General features: G+C 51.2%; 7 protein-coding genes across 7 annotated transcripts; 3 read left to right on the top strand and 4 right to left on the bottom strand.

Annotated features, from left to right (window-relative positions):
* Positions 1-1,870: 1,870 nt before the first annotated feature.
* On the bottom strand, positions 1,871-4,151 carry irc3 (DEAD/DEAH box helicase). Its single transcript, XM_046083060.1, has 2 exons — positions 3,744-4,151; positions 1,871-3,669 (listed from the first exon to the last, which is right to left on the bottom strand). The coding sequence occupies exons 1-2, from the start codon at positions 4,011-4,013 to the stop codon at positions 1,942-1,944; spliced, it is 1,998 nt and encodes a 665-aa protein (XP_045939017.1). The 5' UTR covers positions 4,014-4,151; the 3' UTR covers positions 1,871-1,941.
* A 168-nt stretch (positions 4,152-4,319) lies between these two features.
* LDX57_001417 (uncharacterized protein) lies at positions 4,320-6,419 on the top strand (the record flags this gene model as incomplete). Its single annotated transcript, XM_046083059.1, has 1 exon — positions 4,320-6,419. The coding sequence occupies one exon, from the start codon at positions 4,320-4,322 to the stop codon at positions 6,417-6,419; it is 2,100 nt and encodes a 699-aa protein (XP_045939016.1).
* A 307-nt stretch (positions 6,420-6,726) lies between these two features.
* rscE (putative RSC complex subunit (RSC8)) lies at positions 6,727-9,772 on the bottom strand. The gene is made up of 3 exons (XM_046083058.1): positions 9,427-9,772; positions 8,796-9,307; positions 6,727-8,737 (listed from the first exon to the last, which is right to left on the bottom strand). Exons 1-3 carry the CDS (start codon positions 9,521-9,523, stop codon positions 7,277-7,279), a joined length of 2,070 nt encoding a protein of 689 aa, XP_045939015.1. The 5' UTR covers positions 9,524-9,772; the 3' UTR covers positions 6,727-7,276.
* A 367-nt stretch (positions 9,773-10,139) lies between these two features.
* Positions 10,140-10,805, bottom strand: LDX57_001415 (glutathione S-transferase family protein; the record flags this gene model as incomplete). Its single annotated transcript, XM_046083057.1, has 1 exon — positions 10,140-10,805. One exon carries the CDS (start codon positions 10,803-10,805, stop codon positions 10,140-10,142), a length of 666 nt encoding a protein of 221 aa, XP_045939014.1.
* Positions 10,806-11,833: 1,028 nt separating this feature from the next.
* On the bottom strand, positions 11,834-14,124 carry LDX57_001414 (uncharacterized protein). Its single transcript, XM_046083056.1, has 2 exons — positions 12,916-14,124; positions 11,834-12,855 (listed from the first exon to the last, which is right to left on the bottom strand). Exons 1-2 carry the CDS (start codon positions 12,983-12,985, stop codon positions 11,951-11,953), a joined length of 975 nt encoding a protein of 324 aa, XP_045939013.1. The 5' UTR covers positions 12,986-14,124; the 3' UTR covers positions 11,834-11,950.
* Positions 14,125-15,816: 1,692 nt separating this feature from the next.
* Positions 15,817-16,376, top strand: LDX57_001413 (uncharacterized protein). Its single transcript, XM_046083055.1, has one exon. The coding sequence runs from the start codon at positions 16,109-16,111 to the stop codon at positions 16,325-16,327; it is 219 nt and encodes a 72-aa protein (XP_045939012.1). The 5' UTR covers positions 15,817-16,108; the 3' UTR covers positions 16,328-16,376.
* Positions 16,377-18,145: 1,769 nt separating this feature from the next.
* On the top strand, positions 18,146-19,950 carry LDX57_001412 (MDR family MFS transporter; the record flags this gene model as incomplete). Its single annotated transcript, XM_046083054.1, has 5 exons — positions 18,146-18,264; positions 18,327-18,406; positions 18,459-18,708; positions 18,765-18,840; positions 18,895-19,950. The coding sequence occupies 5 exons, from the start codon at positions 18,146-18,148 to the stop codon at positions 19,948-19,950; spliced, it is 1,581 nt and encodes a 526-aa protein (XP_045939011.1).
* Positions 19,951-20,027: the final 77 nt, after the last annotated feature.

Genomic DNA, 20,027 nt, shown 5'->3' with positions numbered 1-20,027 from the left:
ATCGGTAGGAGAAAGATAGAAAAGTCTTTGGAGTAGAGGGTGGAAAGCAAGCCTGATATATAGACACGTTCTGGGGTTTTTTGTCGAGGGACAGGACGACGTATTTATGCCTGTGTGAGAGTTTCATTGTGTAAGCCCCCCTCCCTCCATTGACATGGTGTCTCTCGGCCCAGCTTCAAATTTTAGGAGGTCCGTCTCGATTGGACCAACGTTTAGATCATCATTCTCCCAATGCATGGCAAAGACGACCGCTCGGCGGTAGGTGTTGGCGGAGGGCAGCGACAGTTTCAGACGGTTATTGATCTCATCCAACGCGTCCAAGAAACGTTCTTTGTGGACTCGCGCTCGCTCCGCACGTATGAGACGAACAGTTTCCATGATAGACGAAGGCAACAGAGATGGCAAGGGAGGGATGGACTGAAAGATGGGAGTGTGAAAGCGAGCTGGATAGTGGTTGGAGCTTGACAGATAACTCGATAGCGGTAAGAACTAACAGGACAGAGAGCTGATAGCGGGTTGTGCAGTGATAAGAGCTTGACTGAGAACTGATATGGAGGATGGAAAGATGGAAGTGGGAGGAGAGAAGGGAGAGGAGAGAAGGGAGGAGGGAGTGAGTCACCTGGTTGAGGAAAGAGCATCATTTGAGAGTCATGGCACCTTAAACAGGCGGGTGCCACGGATCGCTTATTCACTACTTTGTGCAGTGTGCAGTCTACACCACCTGTGCTGCTGTTAACTGAATCCCGAGTAGATTCATCTGATAGATAGAATGGTGTGACATGGGATTGTTAGCTAGGAGCCGGGAGGAGTAGTGGGAGTAACTTACAGGGGCTTTGGCGAAGTTGGACTGCTTCGGGGTCTGGAGAAATAATTGTAACTGCTGGAGATGATTCTTGCATAATGGTCGCCCATGACAGGATCAGTATTGACAAGTTGGTCATTGTTGGCTCGTTCACAGAGAATGGGAGACGTGAGGTTTCACTGCTACCTTCAGCAGTTACATGAATATTCTACGCAGACTCCGAAGCAGGCCAATTTTGCCAGAGTTCCGGTAAGCTCCAGACCATAAACAATGCAGATTTCAATATAGGACGACAGTGCTAACTTTAGACAGGCTGCATGCCCCAGGAGATCCAATGCCTCAGCAATAGATGCTTATTTAGGTCTATTGACTAAAAAATGCAGATTTCTAATTTTTGTAGTTGATATTAGCTTTTGCTATTTGTTACAAAGATTTCCAAGTAAAAAAAACTAGAAGATTATAATTACCAAAAGACTTTTTTGAAATTTCACATTATGGTGGTTTGAATGACGGTTCTGATTACTTCCCGGACACAGCGTCGAAGGGGGCGTATATAGCCACGCTACTGAGCCCTGTTATTATGAAACAGAATCACTCCGTGGATTACATTGTGAAGGTTAGTCAGAGCTGTGATGTGCTCAAAATTGTGCTCTGATCGAACCAGACACTGTTTGCCCTCCATATGTCCAATCTGAAAAACAGAAGGACAATAAAAGAGAGCATGTCCTGGTATCCAGGGTCCCAAGCAGGTTGTTAGTTGCAAATTCAGATGACAAGTGGATGATTTAGTGTCACATACCTCCGGGCTATGAGCCTGGTGCTCTATCCATGAGCTAACATGCTGGAGATTGTTGTAGGATCCTGCGTTTTCGCAAACATCAAAAACCAACCAGAAGAATGTTGAATACCTGCAGTCTCTCAACTGCTCGGAAATCCCAGGGTTTAATCACTCCGACCAACGATACAGTCCGGGCTTGCTACCACTTCCACCCACGTTCTGCGATTTCAATCCCAGGCAGCTCCAGTTTACACCATACGAGAGATTGATCCACAAATATTGAAAACATAAAGATATATAGTACATCATGGTATTCTAGAATACAAGAGCCCCGTCGTTCTAGGTCCACATTACTGCTTGTTCATCCAGTAACCGGCCCAACACGAACGGTCGCTCGGTCCATCAACTTGTCGATTTCCTCTCTCTTGGCCGTCTCCTTCTCTCGTTTCTTCCTCGCCGCCTGGAATCGCTTTTTTGCGCCGTGTCTCAGCTTTGTGATCAGATCCGTCGCTTGACCTCTGGTTATATTTTCTGCCGTGCTCAACTTCTTCTTCCGGATGTCGCGCTGGTTCAGAAAATCAATCTGGGGCTTAGTGGCGGGGCGCTGTCGCCAGGGCTGACTTGTGGAGATGTAGCGCTCCGCGAACTGAGACGCCGCAAAGGTATCGGCCGCGTGCACGGCGGATTCAAATTCCTCCGCGTTGCCGATGAATCGCGGACGCGTAAACTGTGGCGTTTCGCTATCAACAGAGGTGAACCGGATGACGTGAAAGATTTTCCAAGGTGGATCGCCGGTGTTGCCACTATCCTTCTCGATGGTGAGCCAGCCGCTGGAGTCGGAGAGGAGGAATCGGTCTTCGCCGACGCGGACCCAGGCGTAGCGGCTGATCGAGCGGATGTGGCGCTCGGATTTCATGTCGTGGATGAGGTCGTAGATGGTGTCGTATTTAGTGAAGGTGAGGTCGATATGGTCGGGGGGGTCGTATGGATCCGAGTCGGGTTCTGGGGTCCCATCAGGTTCAGCAGCTGCAGAGTCCAGGCGGTCTTTTATGTTCTTGGAACTTTCCTTGTTGAGCACTTCATCGGGATCTAGACCGAATAGGGTCGGGGTGCTTATAACGCCTGTGTTTAAAGTAGCCACCATGTCGATAATGTGACAGTCCTTCTTGTCGGGATAGAGCCGTAGTCCTCGGCCGATCATCTGGATGAGGAGGTTGCGGGACCGCGTGGGCCTGGCTAGCAAGACACAGTCAATGTTAGGAATGTCCGTGCCTTCGGTGAATAGACCGCAGTTCAGAAGGACCGGGAATTCGCGGTTTCTAAAGCTTTCCAGCTGTTCAGCACGCACTTTCTTGTCCGTGCGCCCCGTGATGTACCGCGCATCGACACCAGCTGCGCGAAACGCCTCGGTAAGGCGCATGGTGTGATCAACATCGACGCAGAACACTAGGGTGGACTTGCGATCCTGCGCGTTGGCAAACCACGCGCGCACGGTGATGTCGTTGGTGGTCGGAGTGTTCACAGCTCGGGAAAGTGCACCAATAGCAAAGTCACCGAACTTGTCCTTTCTCACGCGGGCCAAGTTCGCATGCGACTGAACTGTGGTGAACATTGCATTTGCGAGCCATTTGTCATCGATCATTTCCATGTAATCCTTGTGATAGACAATGTGGTCGATCGCACTGCCTAATTTGAATCCGTCATGCCGCGAGAGCGTCGCCGACACACCGACAAGCACAGGTGAGTCGGAGGACGCCTCGCCGAGTCCGAAATGATCGAGGACTGTACGGTAGGACGGCGCAACAATATGGTGTGCCTCATCGACCAGAATAAGCTTGAATCTGCTAGGGTCAAACTTATCGATCCGCTCACGCGACGTCAGACTGCGAACAGACGCGACGGTAATATCTGCATAACCCGTGGCCTCCTCAGATCCCATTTCGACCTCGATCTTCTTGGTTGAGCCATAGGCGAGCTGACAGTGTCGGAACGCTTGGTCGACAAGTTCACGTCGATGAACAACGATCAAGGTCTGGTCTCTCTTCTCAGCACGCGGCGGAATGCGCCCAATTAGTTGAGTAAAGATCACCTGGTGTAGTAGAGAGAGGAAAGAAGTCAGCGGAGGCAAGGTGCATCTGAGGTGTTTGCAGGTTTCATACTGACAGTTTTGCCGGAGCCTGTAGCTAGCGAGACCCCCAGTCGCCTGTGGCCCTGGTCCACGTGGTCGAGGATCGACTGTATGCATTCCTCCTGATAGTCGCGGAGAACTATAGCATCGCCATGCGAGGCTGGAGCAGCAGCGACCGTAGAATTAAGCCGGGCATGCTGTTTCGGCAGAGCGTAAGCTACCCGGGGCGTTCTCCAAGGGCCCCGAGACCGACACAGAAGACGTGAGATGGGAATGAACCCCAATGATCGACATATACGCTCCATATACTCCGTACGGTGGATGCCATGAGGGAGGAGGAAATGACGCAGTGACGAAGTTGTCGACGGAGCCAAACAGGTGACTGATAAAGTAAAGTAGCCCGAGCAAACAGTGCAAACACCCGGTCTTATCAGCTCTCGACGACCGCTGCGGAACAATTTCTTCGTTTGCTTCTCCTCCGGGGAAATCTCAGCTCCTCCAGGTTGCATACGATGTTTTTCTGATCGGTCTGATGCCGGGCATGTTTCCGACGCTTACTCCAAGTCCATGTATTTGGTGCGACGGCCCCTCGGACCTCCTTCCTCCCGACCATGAGCAGTTCAAGCCTTTACGAGCCGCCCGAGGAAGACGAAGATGCATCTGATTCCGATTTCGACGCCGGAGCAGCGCGGCGAACGAGAGCCCCTCCCTCTTCCCCGCCCACCGAGGGGCTGCGACAATCCTCTCCAGCTGAAGCGAATGGACAGTCTCCGCTTGAGTCAATAGACCGCGGCGGTGTAGGCACGCGGTCTCAGGCGCTTGAACGTCTTCGCACGTCCCTAACCCGAGAATCGGTCACGGCGTACGACAACCTTTTAGATACGACAACCGATGAGAATTCGCCTATCAAAACCGCCGAAATCGCGTCAACGCCCGTAAAATTTCAAGATTACAAAGGGATCGTTTTATGGACACCCGCCGAGAAGGAAGTGCTTTTCAACACACTGGAAAGAAAGGGCAAAAATGGAATCAAGGAGATTGCCCAAACGATTGGAACAAAATCGGAACTGGAAGTGCAGGAATACATCCGACTTCTACACGAGGGCTTAAATGAACGACATCAGTCTAAAAAGGATTTCAGACCGATCATCCTGGGGCAGATTCCCGCAGCGGCCGAGATCAGCCACAAATGCTGTCGTGCACTCGACGAGTATGCAGGGTTACTGCGGCTTGAGGAGGAATTTTCGGAAAATGTGGCTGGGCGACACAAACATCGTGACATGTGGATTGTCGATCAAGACGTTGCGGCAGAATTGGACGAGCAGATTCAATCGCGGGATGAAGCCTTTGTTTCAGATAGCAGTATTCACCATACAGCGGGGCTATTGAACTTGAAGTCATGGATCCGACTTTCAGAGCGGTTTTTCATGAACTTCGGCGGTCAGAGGCTCGACGACAACTGGGTCAACGTCGCTTTCGCCGATGAGACGCCGTCGGTAACCGCAGACGCCTTCGCAGACTTTTACGCTCTGACGGTAAGCGTCACACGGCGCTTGATTCATTCGGCGCTCTTTTTCGCCATGTCCCGACTCCACAGCATGAGAGACACCGGCAATCCCAAAGCACAGGTTGTAAAATCGCGTGATGTTCGGACCGCGCTGGACGTGCTGAACATGAAGCACAATCGCTTCGACTATTGGGTAGGATTGGCGCGAAGGTGCCACTTGGACGTGGCCGATCTTCGACACCGCAAAGGCTGGAACTCAGTTCATATGGATTACAACGAAGTCGAGGACATCCTATCTGACAGGGTCCCGCTTGACCCGGGACCCGGGGGAAGAAGTGTCTCGAGGCATCAATCACAGGATGGGACCAGTGATGACGAAGACAATGGCTTTGTGCATGCATCAAATCTGTCCTCACAGCTGCCGGATGAGGAGTTCTCGGTGGTAGATACAGAAGACGATCACGCAGAACAAGTCGACCAGCAATCGAGCCATCTAGAAGAACAGCAGTTATGGCAAAAGTTGGGCCAGTCACCGCCCACTTCCCTCAACTCGCTCATCGCGGGGGATCACAAGCGAGTCTCGAACTTGCGCATGCCAGTTGGAGAGCACAAGACGCCCGAGGATCTGGTCGACTGGCGTAATAGGACCCTATACCGAGGAGACTGGGAGGAACACGGTAATGAAGTGTTCGATATCTACGAAGACATATCCGAACACCGACGGAAACGCCGTCGTCTTGAAAAGCCCGCTGTGTCGCTATATGTAACTGACTCTTCGAACGACGAGATATCCGAGTCCGATTCCGCTTCCGACGCTGCAGATGGCGATGCAGACGATGTTGAAAATCAATCAGACGCTTTAGCAGATCCAAGCGCCGACGAAACGGATGACATGGAGAACGACGAACCTGAACCTGACATGTCAACACCCAAACAACAACAATCACCCACCAAAGGCTTCTTCGCAACATCATCCCCTTCACCAGTCTCCTCTCCTTCAAACCGCCACAATATCCCCATTAAACCCGACCCCTACAACTACGCTCAGAACAAAAGCCAAGATTATTCTTCAAATTCCGAAGATGACCTCCCTACCACATACGAACGACGAAAGTCATATTCGTCAGCACAAGAAGATGATGACAATGACGGAATACCGCTGTATTCGCAACCGATGAGCCCAACTGACTGGCCGTCTGAATAAAAGGTTGTTCCTATCCTGCCCTTGAAAATGAGCTTGCTTTGAGCGTTGGAAATCCCATGTTTGTTATTATTACCTGCGGCGTGTTTGATGTACGAGCCTATTGCTTGCTGTATGTACTATTTGTATTGGCATTATTGGTGTTTGATCTATAGATGGAATCTTTCGGGTTACTTTCGGGTTGCATGTTTGGTTTAATTCGATGTTCACCAGGCTGGAGGTTATATATGGACTTCCTTGTTTCGGGTACACTTGCTACTCATTCTTGGGACTAATGAAAAGTCATCATCCTACATGCATGGCTCTACCAAATTTCTAAATGAAAACAAGTTGTTTAAAAAATTGAACCAAGTAGATTGATCGCGAACAAATACTCTAAACTCCGAGACAAGAGCGCCTTTTCCTAGCAGCCCAGACGACATCAAACAATAAGAATAAGGGGAAAAGAAAAAAAAGCAAAAGAAAAGTAAAAACCGCAGAACCCAAACCCCAGGCGTCCGCCCATCCATCACCAAAACAGCCTCTTCCCCAATCAATCGCAAACGCATCACATCTCTCAAACTGCCCAGCCATCCTGATGCGATAGAATAGTAGATACCCCTTGACTTCCATAACCCAAGGATAAGGTATTGTACAATACATAGGATATTATAATGAAATCAACTTTAGATAAGAAAAAGTGTTTCCTGCCAGACCGAAGTAGACAGAGAAAGAAAAGAGAAGAAACAGATGTACTGGTTATGTTTTTTGCACTTGTTTTGAGAGCATTTTCGGTTTCCAATTGGTGGGTTGGTTGAGTTGGATTGAACGCACGTCCATTAAAAACATTTCAATTCATTCTTTGTTTTTTGTTTGCGGCATTACAGGTCCAGCGTCTTGTAGTCGGCGCCGGCCTCGGCGCTGAGCGGCTGAGCATCGGCTCGGGCTTCGCCGGGACCAGGCTGGAAGTTGAAGCGGTTGCCAATGCCCGTCGTAGCGGCGTCGGCGATCATGTTGTTGGCTTCCTCGCCGGGACCCTTGAGAGTGACGGCCTGCAGGGTATCTTGGACTTCCTTGACCCTCTTCTTGAAGGCCATACGGTCTAGGAAGAGCTGTTGGCGAGCCAATTCAAGCTCGCGGCGCTCGGCTTCGATGATCTCCTCCATCTCATTGAATTGTTGCAGTTTAACTTCGAACTTCTGCAAAGTAACGTTGACGGCGGCAGAGACCAGGCGGGTCATCTCGCGCTCTTCGTGCGAAGCAAGAGCACCGGCACGGGCAGCGGAGGCGGCGAGAGCGACGGTGGGCAACGAGGACTTGGTTTGGCCTTCGGCGGCGGCGGATTCCACGATCTCTGCAGGCGCATCCTCGCCCACATCCATTGAGTCCTCGGTTTTCACATCGGAACCCTCTTTCTCCTTGCCCTTCTCTTGGCTCTTGTCATCTCCCGAGCCCTTCTCGAGCTGTTTCCGGAGCTCCTTGCGAATCTCTTCGACGGAGCGGCCAGCGGCGGCAGCAGCCACGGCGGGCTCGGCCATCTGGGCAAGGAAGGCGACTACTGACAGAACAGGGTTCTCGGCCTGGCTGATGGGCTCCCGTCCGGGTCCTGCCCGCATATCCGGTACATCTTCGATGTACTTGTCTTCGATCTCCAGCTGCAGGAACTTCATCACACACTCTTCTCTCGTCCGGGTTCCGACGTGGCTAGCAATCTGCTCCCAGTTGTCGTCGAAATTCTCCAGTCCTTCGAGCAGAAGCACCAGTTCTGCATCAGACCAGGGTGCATCCTTGTCGGGCACGATAGAATAGCCGCTGTCTTCGAGTTTGACGAAATCCGAGGCACTGTGGCTGTTGGGCATCCGGCCCTGCAGGAAGCAGTTGGGGCACAGGTCATACTTGGAATCCGGAGCAGCCGGGTTCGCAGCCGGGGTCGACTTGGCGTAGTGGAATCGCAGGCGAGTGCAGTCGATACCGCACGAGAAGCAGTGGAACTTCTTCCGAGGGTCCTTGGCCGCTGATTCGATCGCCTTGGTCGAATCGCCTGCCGTGCCGTTGGCACCCGAGCCCTCTCCGTTTGTTTGTTTCTCCTTGTCCTCGGCGGCGGGAGTGATCTCCTTGCCCTTATCATCGTAGACATTGCGTCGGATTTCTAGGTTCAGGTCGGCCTTGGGTGCGGGGGTGGCCGAAGCGGCACGGTCGGTGGCGGAGAGAGGCTTTCCAGGCTTGACAAAGGTGTTCGGTCCAGGCTGGAACGACTGAAGGCCTCTGGGTGTGTCGGCAATGACTCGGAAATGACCAGTGAACGGAGGTCCGATATTCGACGGCCGGGTTTGGGGGTCCACCTGGCAGGTAATGTCAGTTAGCCCGATACTACAAATTAGCACGCGCATAACTACTCACTTGGTAGTTAATCAGACCCCACTGCTCAAGGAACGAGTGAAGGCGCATGATCGCACACACGTCTCCCGCAAGGTTGCGGCGACACGCGGTGACTGTGAGATACTCGATGGGGTTCAGTCGGTAGGTATTGATCATGAAATCACGGTAGTCCTTGTAGACTGCGGGAGTCTTGCTTCGGTTTCTGCCGTTGAAGAACTCCGCCAGCGCCTTCTTCTCGATCGGATGAATCGTGTGCATGTCGAACCACGTAGAGTAGCTGGGGAGGATGATGGCATGTGTCTGCGAAACGAGTTGCGAACGAGCGGAGTTCTCAACCGACGCTTTGCCCTGCGCGGGCTGCTCGTCGGCCGTACCCTCAGCGCCTGACTGAGCAGCAGGGTCGGCGAGCTCGTCGCCGCCGTCGGTCTCTTTCTTCGTCTCGGTCTCGGTGCCGCCCATTTCCTCGTCTTCAAGTTCGCCATCGGCATTCTGCGCCTTGGGGGAGGCGGGGGCATCTAACGGGTTATCAGTTCCTGGGTCATTCTTGTTAGGAGACTCTTGACGCGATTGCGATTCTAATTTTATGCTTGCGAAAGGTTGGCGAACCCCATGCAGCGTTGTCAGGGGGGTGCGTAAAGAGGTCAAAACTAACCGGAGGTGTTGATCACATCACCGGGGGCATCTTGGCCCGTGGTGCCTGCGAGGGAATCATCGGCAGCGCCGCTAGAAAGGACAGTGTTATCCTCCATCCTGCGGTGTTAAGGTTAAAAGATGGATGCTGAGGTTGCGGACGACGGCGAGCAAGGGTCTTTGCCTGGAGCGAGCCGACGTCAATGGCGAGAGGGGAGGGAGGGTGTTAGCAGGGTGCGGAGGCAACCCTTTGAATGAATGAAAGATCAATGAACGGAGCAGGCAGGAAGTCCGGGATGAGTCGGGATGAGTACGACCATACGACGGACTGGCGGAGCAGAGGATGGATGGGCTTTGGGGGTGTCACCAACTCGTCGCGACACGGACCTTTCGCTCCAAAAACTCGCGCCAAGACCCTCACGTGTACTAGCCTGATCGGGACTAGCGCCGATTCCGCCTGACCTCCGTCGTCGCTCTTCCTCTCCTCCCTGCCCATTTCAGTTATTCATCATTCAACAGTCGACCTTGTCAGATAGGACTAAATTCTATCAATTAAAGAATCGACACTACATGAATAACAACTACAAACATAATCTCCAGAGTTTCCGCCAGGATACTCAATTCATTGCTATGTGCAGTACAGTACTTGATCAATTACAAAAGACGAGCGCAAACAGCAACATGCCAATATAGAAATAAACACATTCGCCCCAATAAACGGAGTTCAACACCCTCCTACTTCGACTGGCTCGCACCCGCCTCTGCCCTATCCTTCTGCATTTTGGCAATAGCAGGTCTACCGTTCAGCCTCTTCAACCAGGCGTCAAGGTTGGGGAATTCCTTCTCAGCATCGATAGCGTCGCCAGTGTACTTGCCCAGAATCCCATACCAAGGCAGGAAAGCTACATCCGCGTAGCTGAACTTTCCGCCCACCAGCCACTCGCGACCCTCCAGCCACTTGTCGAGCACTCCGGACACCCTCCGGATCTCATTCAGATAGCGCTCCTGCGCACTAGGGATCTTCTCCGGATGGTGAAACGTGAACCACACGAACTGGCCGAAGTACGGTCCCTGGCCGGACGTTTGGAATTGCAACCACTGCTTTGCGTGGAAGTATTCTGGAGTGCCGGGCTCGAAGCTGACCTTGCGCTCTTTGTCATAGGTCTCGACAAGGTACTCCAGGATGGCCCCGGACTCCCACAGGGTGATGTTTGTGTTTGGGTCCTCGATGGCGGGCACACGGCCGTTGGGGTTCACCGAGATGAACGGCTCTTTTTTCACGTTTTCGCTGAGGATAAACTTCGTCTCGTAAGGGATGTTGAGCTCCTCGAGGAGTCCGGCCACCTTCCATGGGTTGGGGCCACCAGTATGGCTGTAGAGGACAATGGGCTTCGGAGACATGGTGGTTGTGTGTCTGATTTGATTGCGGTGGGAAAGGTAGTAGTAAGCAGTAGAGACAATTCCGAACTGATTTGATGATTCTGGATTCTAATCTGCAATCATCAAGCCGTTCAGAACAGTCATTTTATATAGACTCGGAGCCTCACTCTTCATAATTCCTCGACCTTCGAGCATCATCTCTCGCGATATTCTCGGCATCTCGTGAGCCCGAAGTCCGTATCTCACGGATCCCCGCTGACAAACGAACAACTCCGCTGCAATTGTCAGCAACACTTTGCCTTGGACACGGGAAATCTTCGCATTTCAAGGGGGAAAAATTAATAATATCAGAGAGAGGGGCTGGGGCCGCTCCGCTGTTAACGGAGTTATGTGATTGCATCACAATTCAAAGGGCCGCATGCCAAGAAGCTCTTATGAGCGGAATTACGGGATTCGCGGAGATCTTGACCTAAAGTCCGGCTTTGTAAAGTGGACTTGGCATTGAATGACCTGGGAATTCCGGGCATAATCACTAGTTCTATACTAGCATTGTAGCATAGTGAATGAGAAGAACAGACAGGTCGGTTCATGAAGCAATCATTGGAACCACCTTCGGCCCTGTGCTAAGCCCCCATGTGATACCCACGTAGCCTTGAACAAGTCAAGCTCTCCTTCCGTTTGCTTCCATCTCGTCTCTCATCCTATCGTCGTCCGTCGCCGAATGATAACGAAGAAGAAAGAAGAAACTTGGGTAAGCAATCGAATATAGAGCTGTTAATATGCTCGGTCACTTTCGGTCACTTTGTCCCAATCGGGTAGTCAGCCCTATCTCCATCGACTTGTCTGCTTAGACAAGTATTAATATGACTAACCCAGCTTGCGAAAAGGGGACTCGGGCGTTGAGCTGCTCCAGTACGCCGATTGTATTAATGCTTATATTTGCTGCTAGGCGCTTGTATGAATCAGCCATGATTTACAAGTCCGCGGGTGTTGCTGGAGGAGCCTGAATTCTCATACGCAGAGTCTGCTCGGTTCTAGAATAGCGGGACAACTTCCGCGGGATATCTTTCAATATAAGCAAAATCAACGACGTTCTTCACGAATCTAATGCACTATGTTAACAAATCTAGGTTTATAAAATTATTTATACAGGTCCAACCTCTAATCTAAACATGAGAAGTCGCCGTTTGAGAATCGACCGATAACTCCATAGGCGACGTCGACTTCGGATCCCTCCAACTCCCAGGAGAAGACTTGAAATCCGACCCGCTGTATATTTCGTATTCAGTCAAAGGATATTTGTCCGTGTCGTCACCGGAGTGCCAGTGCTCCGGCCGAGCAGAAGAGACAGAGTGTTTGTTTCGACTGCCGTGAGAATGCGAGTTCTTGAGGGAGCGCACCACGCCGGCAAGACTCGACGGCATATCGTACCACCGCAGGAAAACCTTGACGGTGGGCAGACTTGAGCAAATAGCCGCGATGAGCACCTCGAGGAGGGCAAAGAGCCAGCAGTACCAGACCTCCCACGAGGCGTCGTAGGTGGCGTAAAACAGCCTCCAGACGAAGTATATGCGGATGCCGGCGATGACTGCCGCAAGGTAGCCGGCCGCGAAGATGGCGTTCAGTGCGATCTTCTGGCGTAGAGGGAGTTGGAGTTTCCAGCAAAGCCATGCCGGTAGACTGGTTGCGATGATGTCCTGAACGAGACTGATTCCCGTGGCGGCGAAAAGGTGGGCGGCTTCATCGTAACAGGTCCAAGAATTGGTCTGGGACCAGACAGGATCGACTTGGAGCCAGAAGGCCTTGAAGGGGCGACATGAGACGAATATGACGACGAAAAAGGCGACGCTGTAAGCGATGACGGATGCTATACTGATCCAGATGATCATGATAAAGCGGGGGGTAACGGTGCGCTCGCCCATGCGACGGTAGAAAAGCAGCACCGATATCTTGATAAGACTGGAGGATAATACATAGAATATCTCGCTGGCGATTGCGAGTTTGCGCTCGCTGATCAATATCGGTAGCGGGTTGTCCCACACGTGGTAGTTTTGACCATATTTGTAGGCTCCTAAGGTCTCGGGTAAGCGGTGGTTCTGGATCGATGGGATGCGTGCGGTTACAATCTTACCAAGGGGGATGGTAACGATCAGTCCTATAGTAGGGATCTTTTCAATCTCACTTAGTGATTGCCCCAGCATGAATTGGAATGGGAAAAGCTTCGACTCACAAGACTCAATGCGATCAGGATATCATCCAATCCTCCTGATCTTTGAATTACACAGCGAGCCCATAGTCGGACACAGATCAGGATGAAGGCAATGCCACCGAGAACGGCCGGCACTACGATGGCTGCCGGTCCATGAGATTCGGGATTGACGGTATTTGCAGGTGGCCAGGATTCAATGACCGAGAGCGGCGGACGGATTCCCCCGGGCATTCTGGTATGTGAATGGTAGATTGAGAATAAGCACGAGTCAGCATGAAGGAAATTGAGCGCTTAGGCCGAGCAAAGAACTGATCCGACAGAGGCCCTCCATCCCTGTAGATATATGGCATGATTTCCTTAACGTAAAATCAACGGCGGTCCCAACTGGGTCCAATCTCAGGTAGGTGCAATCTAAATTGAACACAGACCGTGGATCGGTGGAACTCAATTTGTGATGGATCACCCCAAAAAAGATCGATGAAAGCATTATTCGTGGCGAATTTTCAGGGCCAAATGGACGAATAACTCTGCTTATACGGTGGTTGAGGGGGATCGCCGGTGAGCTCAAATTTGAGGCTGGTTTGAATGAGCCTGAAACCTACAGGGTCCGGGGTCAGCAAGCAACGGCTGGCACCTGTCATTCCCCCCTCGTCAGTCCGATCGTTACGATCATTCGATTATTTGGGCAATAGTGGGGAACTTTTGGGCGTTGGAACGTCTCCAACGGTCTTCCCAAATTTCCACATCCGGCTGTCAAAGAGGTTTTTTTGACCTGCCGGACGACCGGGTGTCTGTGTTAAACAGGATCAGTGGCTCATGCAAGTCGACTCTCTCGGTCCTTACGGCGGCCCAAGCACCTCGAGGATTCAGAGTTCAACACGGATTAGGGCTAGATTTGATCAAATGTCGATCAATCATTCGATGAGGACCCATCACGCTATATCCGGCGTTTGGACTTTGGAACCTCCACCTGGATCCCTCCTTTCGTTGCGCGGTATGCCTTCATCGTGTCCGAGGGAATTCTTTTCCATCGGAATTGTTACATAATGCTGTCAATCCCCTCCAAAATTGTCCATCATCGACCCGAGCCATTACATTAAATGAAACTCTGGCCATATGTTCTTGAAATCAGGGCGTGCCAGGATTGCCCTATCCTGGCTGGCGCAGTCTAGCGCCAAGGCAGCAGCTCCTTATCCCTGGAGCTAGTTGCGAAACAGCTCCCTAAGAACTCAGAGCAGCTCAAAAGCAGCACGGTGTATATGTCGGAGGTTTCAGAATCGTCTCAGCATCCCAGCAGGTGCTATATTGAGTAGATGAATCACACTCGTACACTCGTAAGCCATTAACTGCTAGTCGGAGCAACTTCGGAGGCAGCACCACAAAGTTCGATCGGTTGGTTGAAGATTTCGGGCCTTTAGAGTTCTCTGATGCGATGCGACCCGGCCGATCGCTCTGCTGCACTCGCACTCTATTTGTCCAAAATGATCAGAAGCTGGTTCACTGTTTTCTCCTCGATCAGTCGGTCAGTGCGTTGTGTGTTTTCAAGTTGGTCTGGCCTTTAGTTCTCTGGTGAGCCTGAAAGGCCAATTCTGCAGTTTTCCTCGGTCGGGTTAGGTTTTTGAGAGGCATCGATCATTCTTTCTATCAGATAGTTTCTGTTTTCCCTGGGCCAAACCCTGGCGATGCTGTTGGGGATGCCGCAGAAGGATGGAAGATGAGAGAGCGTTCGAGAACACGAAACGGCAGGAAAGCCGACGTGACCTGAAGTACTCCGAGCCTGCGATCATGCACTATGAGATCACCTGGCGCCCCTTGTGATGCTGTCTCCCTTTGGATTACAGGCCATATGTTCTTCACTATTAATAAATCACTATACGGAGTAGATTGTACCAATGATCTTCGCCTGTCTGGTGCAAGGGAAAGTTGAAAATTTGCTGTCGGAGTAGTATTCGGAGTTCGGTGTGGCTCTAAAGGATGTCGGAGTAAAAAATGTGCACAACTACCTAGAATTCTATTAATGAATTGATCAGACCAGTAGATCTAGACCGACTTTTACATTCAAGCATGCAACCCAGGGGATATTCCATACACCTTGAATTCCGCCGATAGGCAGAAATTGGGATCCGCGTCATTCTCAGTATCTGATCGCGAATGGAGTCAATCCCGCGGGGCTTGTTGTTGGCCCTGAGTCACATCCCCAGTCGATACGATCAACGCGATACTCAATCTGGACAGCGTATTCGGACTGAGACCGTGGATGATGACTCCCAAGAGCGATCATTTCTTTCATCCTGAATCTTAATTCCAGCCACCTTGGCACCGCATACGCACTCCGAGCCCTACCTGTACTACCTCTCTGCCTAGCGGACAATGGAACCCGCCCCGCGGGCTCCCAAAACGGTGTCCGACCAGCGACATCGGGACTCGTATATCGGGTTGATGCCTTCGAGGCTTAATAACAAAGCCAATTCTAACTCGTCCAGGCTCCAATTAGGCATCTTTCTGAGTCAAGTCCACCCGCGCTTTGGATGGGGCTCGTGCTGGGCGCGCCCTTCAGACGGCAGCAACTACTCGAACGGGCAAGTCAGTGGACCAGACACGAGGTAGGTCTGCATCTGCCTCTCGTGTATACGGAGCATGGTCGACGCGTCTAGATGCCTTGGGCTATGCTAAGCCTTGTGGTGAGGTGTGGTGGGGCGTGGACTGACGTACTATGAATCAATTTCCCTTGCCTGAGACCAACTCCGTAGGGCGTCGGAGTAAAAACCATGCGGTACGGAGTAGACAACAATGAAGTTACTGGAAGTAGTCGACAAACCGGCTGTATATATAGACCGTGGATTTCCTCCAAATCGAAGTTTCTTTTTTCTGTATCATTCAGAGCATTCCTCACAATTAGCATCAGAATCAATTAAATCTTCTGAGATTCTCCACTGCAATCCATCGTCTTGACCGCATCCGCTCTATCAATACATCTGTTTCTACATCCACATCTACTACCATCACTACTATAACTACAACCATAACAACCATTGTTGAACATCTACTCTCCACCAAAACCAAAATAACACTCTCCAAATTCGATCCTCTGAAATCCAAGAAAATATCCACTACAATGGCCGCCTCCAAGACCTCCTTCGACACCGCCTCCACCTACTCTGTCTCCTCCACCGCAACAACCCTCAAGGGCGACGCAGCCAAGAAGAAGAAGTGGTTCTCGCTGAAGAAGAGCGACGAATGCACCAAGTCCATGCCCAAATACAAGCCTGCTGAGCGGGCCGCCGAACGGGCTCTGCACAACGAGGCCGTGCTCGCATACCTCTCCAACCGGTGATCGGAATCGCGATCGACGGTGAACTCCGAATTGGAATGTTTGGGGGGGGCTCAGACTGTGTTAAAAATAATTGGATAATGAGACTTACGGATACCGGAGTTTGGGTTTGCTTGTGATATCTCTTAAATGTTTTCTTCTTCTCTGGATTGTTTTGGCGGTATACATAGAAGCATGCAAGCTCGATTTTATGTACTTACTTAATTAATGACTGCTGTTGTTTTGATCAGATATAAAATTGTGACAGAATGTTTCGAAATTATGAATCATAATTAAGGAGTCCTTTGCATTCTTGCAGTATAGTAGAAATTGTATGCAGAGTTGTTTAGTACCATTGATTGTACGGGTCAGCCGACCGCTACACCGTATAGTTCGCGTGTTTATCTTGGCCGATCATGTAGAAGTGCCGATAGTTTTCGAAAATTCCTGCGTCCTGAAAGCGCAATTTATTGCTATGCAACTTGGCCTGTAGGGTCGGAAGAGGCTCAGGACTAGTTCATAATAATTTGAATCGTCTGGAATCGCGCTGTAGTGGTGTAGATCACCTTGAAATGATGCGACGAAAACCGACCACGCCGAGGGTGGTCGACAGCAGGCGGGTCATGTGGCATCTGTCATGGCTCGCAGGAATGGTAATTCCCCTCCAGGGTGTCTTACCTAGTGGGAATCGCTAGGTCGTCTCCACACTCCATACTCCATACACAACTGCTACTGCCTACCATCTTCCTCCTTTTAGAACATTTTGGATTTGGTTTGGTGATTGTGATTGGGACCATATCAGCATAATCAATGATCAGTGAGAGATCTCAATACCATTAAGGACAACATATGTCTTGTGTTATAACCGATTCCTGACAACCAATTACTAATGATACGTGCCACCTTTAGTACTAGACAGCTCTATATTCGGATTAGAAAAAATTTCGAGGACAGAGGTCTGCCCATATATAACAGTGACACCAAAACAAAGCTCAACCAGATGTATGCATCGTCTGCCAAAACGTGCGGCCTTCGGCATCTTCGGTCTCGAGCATCCCATTCTCGAGTCGCTGTGATGCGTCCTTCCAACAGTTACGCTCATATTGGACCATTTGAGCAGTGCCGCTTTTTTATGGCGTACCACGAAGCCTTCGAAAATACGTAGTAGTAACAGAAGTCAGGCTATTTACCTCTTCGGTGAACATCGGGCCATCCTCAACCTATGCGATATGCGTTTGTTCCTCAAGTGATAGATCCATGCCGAGCCTTTCGGGATTTGGCCCATGTTAAACCGCTATATGTTGTCTCACTAACCAGACTCACTGGTCTTTTTCAAATAAAAATGCTTACTAGGGTTCACGCAATAGGCGGCAGCCTGATGCCGTCTCAGATATCTCGAATGTCTTGCTGTCTCAGTCTCACAACCCATCGACATTTTCATTTTTGGCACCTGCATCAAGTTCCTAGTTCTGATGGCTCTACAAGTGGATCAACTTGAAGGCCAAGGGAGAACGCTGGGAAGATTGGACAAAGAACGCTCCAGCAACAAAGAGCGACGGGACGGAGCCAATCAGGCCGCTACCTAGGAACCCCCTTGATCTAAACGAAATTGACTAAACAATCACTATCAATTCAGCCATTCCTAATTTGGCTCGCATTTGTACTTTGTGTGACATTCGCTGCCTGTTGAGCCTCTGATGCCTGTTGCTGTGCTGTCGACGCGTCGCGTGAAGAGCAAGAGCAAGACAGCGAGGAGACGTCGCATCTTAAAAGTCATGATCGCTCAGTTTCAAACTATGTTCCCATCATCGTCAATATTGTTTCGTTTGCAGTTAATTCAGCATGGGATCAGTCGCTACCACCCACTCCGACAAGCAGTCTGCGAAGGAGTACCCTAAGGGGTGGAAACTGGCTCTCCTCATGATTGCGATCTGCTTGACTATCTTTCTGATTTCCCTTGAGTAAGTGGGCAATGCTTCGATATCTGGGTAGTTGTATGAGCTCACGAGGATCATCTGGTCAGTCTCTCGATTATTGCTACCGCTATCCCCGCAATCACATTTGAATTCCATAGTTTGGATGATGTTGGCTGGTATGGAAGCTGTAGGTTGGCCGTGCCTTATGACAGAGAGAGGACCACTGACATCAACGCAAGCGTATCTTCTCACAACGGCATCTTCGCAGCTCCTTGTCGGAAAGTTTTACTCCACAATGGGCATCAAATGGGTGTTCTTGATCGCACTCGTTGTGTTCGAGGTCGGTAGTGCTATTTGCGGTGCAGCGCCGAATTCCGTGTCTCTCATCCTAGGACGAGCCATTGCTGGCTGCGGCAATGCTGGTCTGTTGTCCGGGGCACTCCTCATCTTGGCCCATAGTGTATCACTGGAGAGGCGTCCTTTATTTACGTGAGCCAGGCCGCCCCTTTCCTGGCAACCGTATACTAAGTTGGACCCTTGTCTAGTGCCCTCACTGGTGGCACGTATGGCGTCGCAGCCATTGCCGGACCTCCGCTTGGTGGTGTCTTCACGGACAAAATCGTATGTCGATCTCATCCTTCCTCAATAGATCAAAATGTCTAACACAGGGAACAGTCATGGCGGTGGTGTTTCTATATCAATCTCCCCATCGGTGCCGTGACCTTTCTTGTCGTGGTGCTTTTCTTTAAGAACCCTAGCCTGCCCGATGCCCCAGTATCTCGCACCCTGTTTGACCGGATCAAGCAGTTCGATCCTCTGGGAAGCATACTCTTCATGCCGGCCGTTATCTGCCTCCTTCTGGCGCTTCAGTGGGGAGGAGCCCTATACCCGTGGAATAGCGGCAGGGTTATCGCCCTGTTTGTTGTGTGCGGTATGCTCCTCATCGCCTTCTTCATCGTTCAGTGGCATGCCCAAGACAACGCCACCGTGCCGCCACGCATAATCAGGAACCGGACCATCTGGTCCTGCGCCGTATACCAGCTAGCCCTAGGGGCCGGCTTTTTTGCGTTTGTCTACTACGTGCCCATCTGGTTCCAAGCCGTGCAGGGCGTCAGTGCCATCGAGTCGGGAAAACGCACATTGCCTATGCTAGTTGGCAACATCGTCGCAACCACCCTCTCAGGCATAGCCGTCACCGCCATCGGCCTCTACGCGCCGTTCATGATTCTAGGCACCATAATAACCTCTGTAGGCGGTGGCCTGCTGACACTGTTCAATCCAAACACCAGCACAGCCGCCTGGGTCGGCTATCAGGTCCTCGTCGGCGTGGGAATCGGCCTAGGATGGCAGCAACCCTTCGTGGCCGTCCAAACAGTCTCCAGCATGGCCGACGTACCCACTGCGACGGCCATCCTATCCTTCTCCCAGACAATCGGCGGTGCGGTCTTCATCAGCGTAGCCCAAACCGCGTTCACAAGCCGACTGACCCACGAGCTGCTCGCTAAGGTTCCGGACCTAGACCCCTTCGTGGTTCTGGACAGCGGCGCATCCGATCTAGCAGGTCATGTTCCCAAGAAGTACCTTTCGGTGGTCATTTGGGCGTACAGCAATGGATTGAAGAATACGTTCATTGTCGGCACCGTCATGGCTGCGTTGTCTGTCATAGGTAGCACGTTCGTGGAATGGAACAGCGTAAAGGGTAAGAAGATCGAAGCTGGTATCGCCGCCTAGCTTTGATTTGGCTGTTCAGGAAAAGGCTATTAGCATCACTGTTCCACCAGCTGTAGAGAGTCTGTTTGAATATATGG

This window comes from Aspergillus melleus (assembly GCF_016097325.1).
Source record: "Aspergillus melleus strain CBS 546.65 chromosome Unknown contig1, whole genome shotgun sequence".
Taxonomy (NCBI): Eukaryota; Fungi; Ascomycota; class Eurotiomycetes; order Eurotiales; family Aspergillaceae; genus Aspergillus; species Aspergillus melleus.
This window is presented reverse-complemented; position numbering and strand designations above follow the sequence as displayed.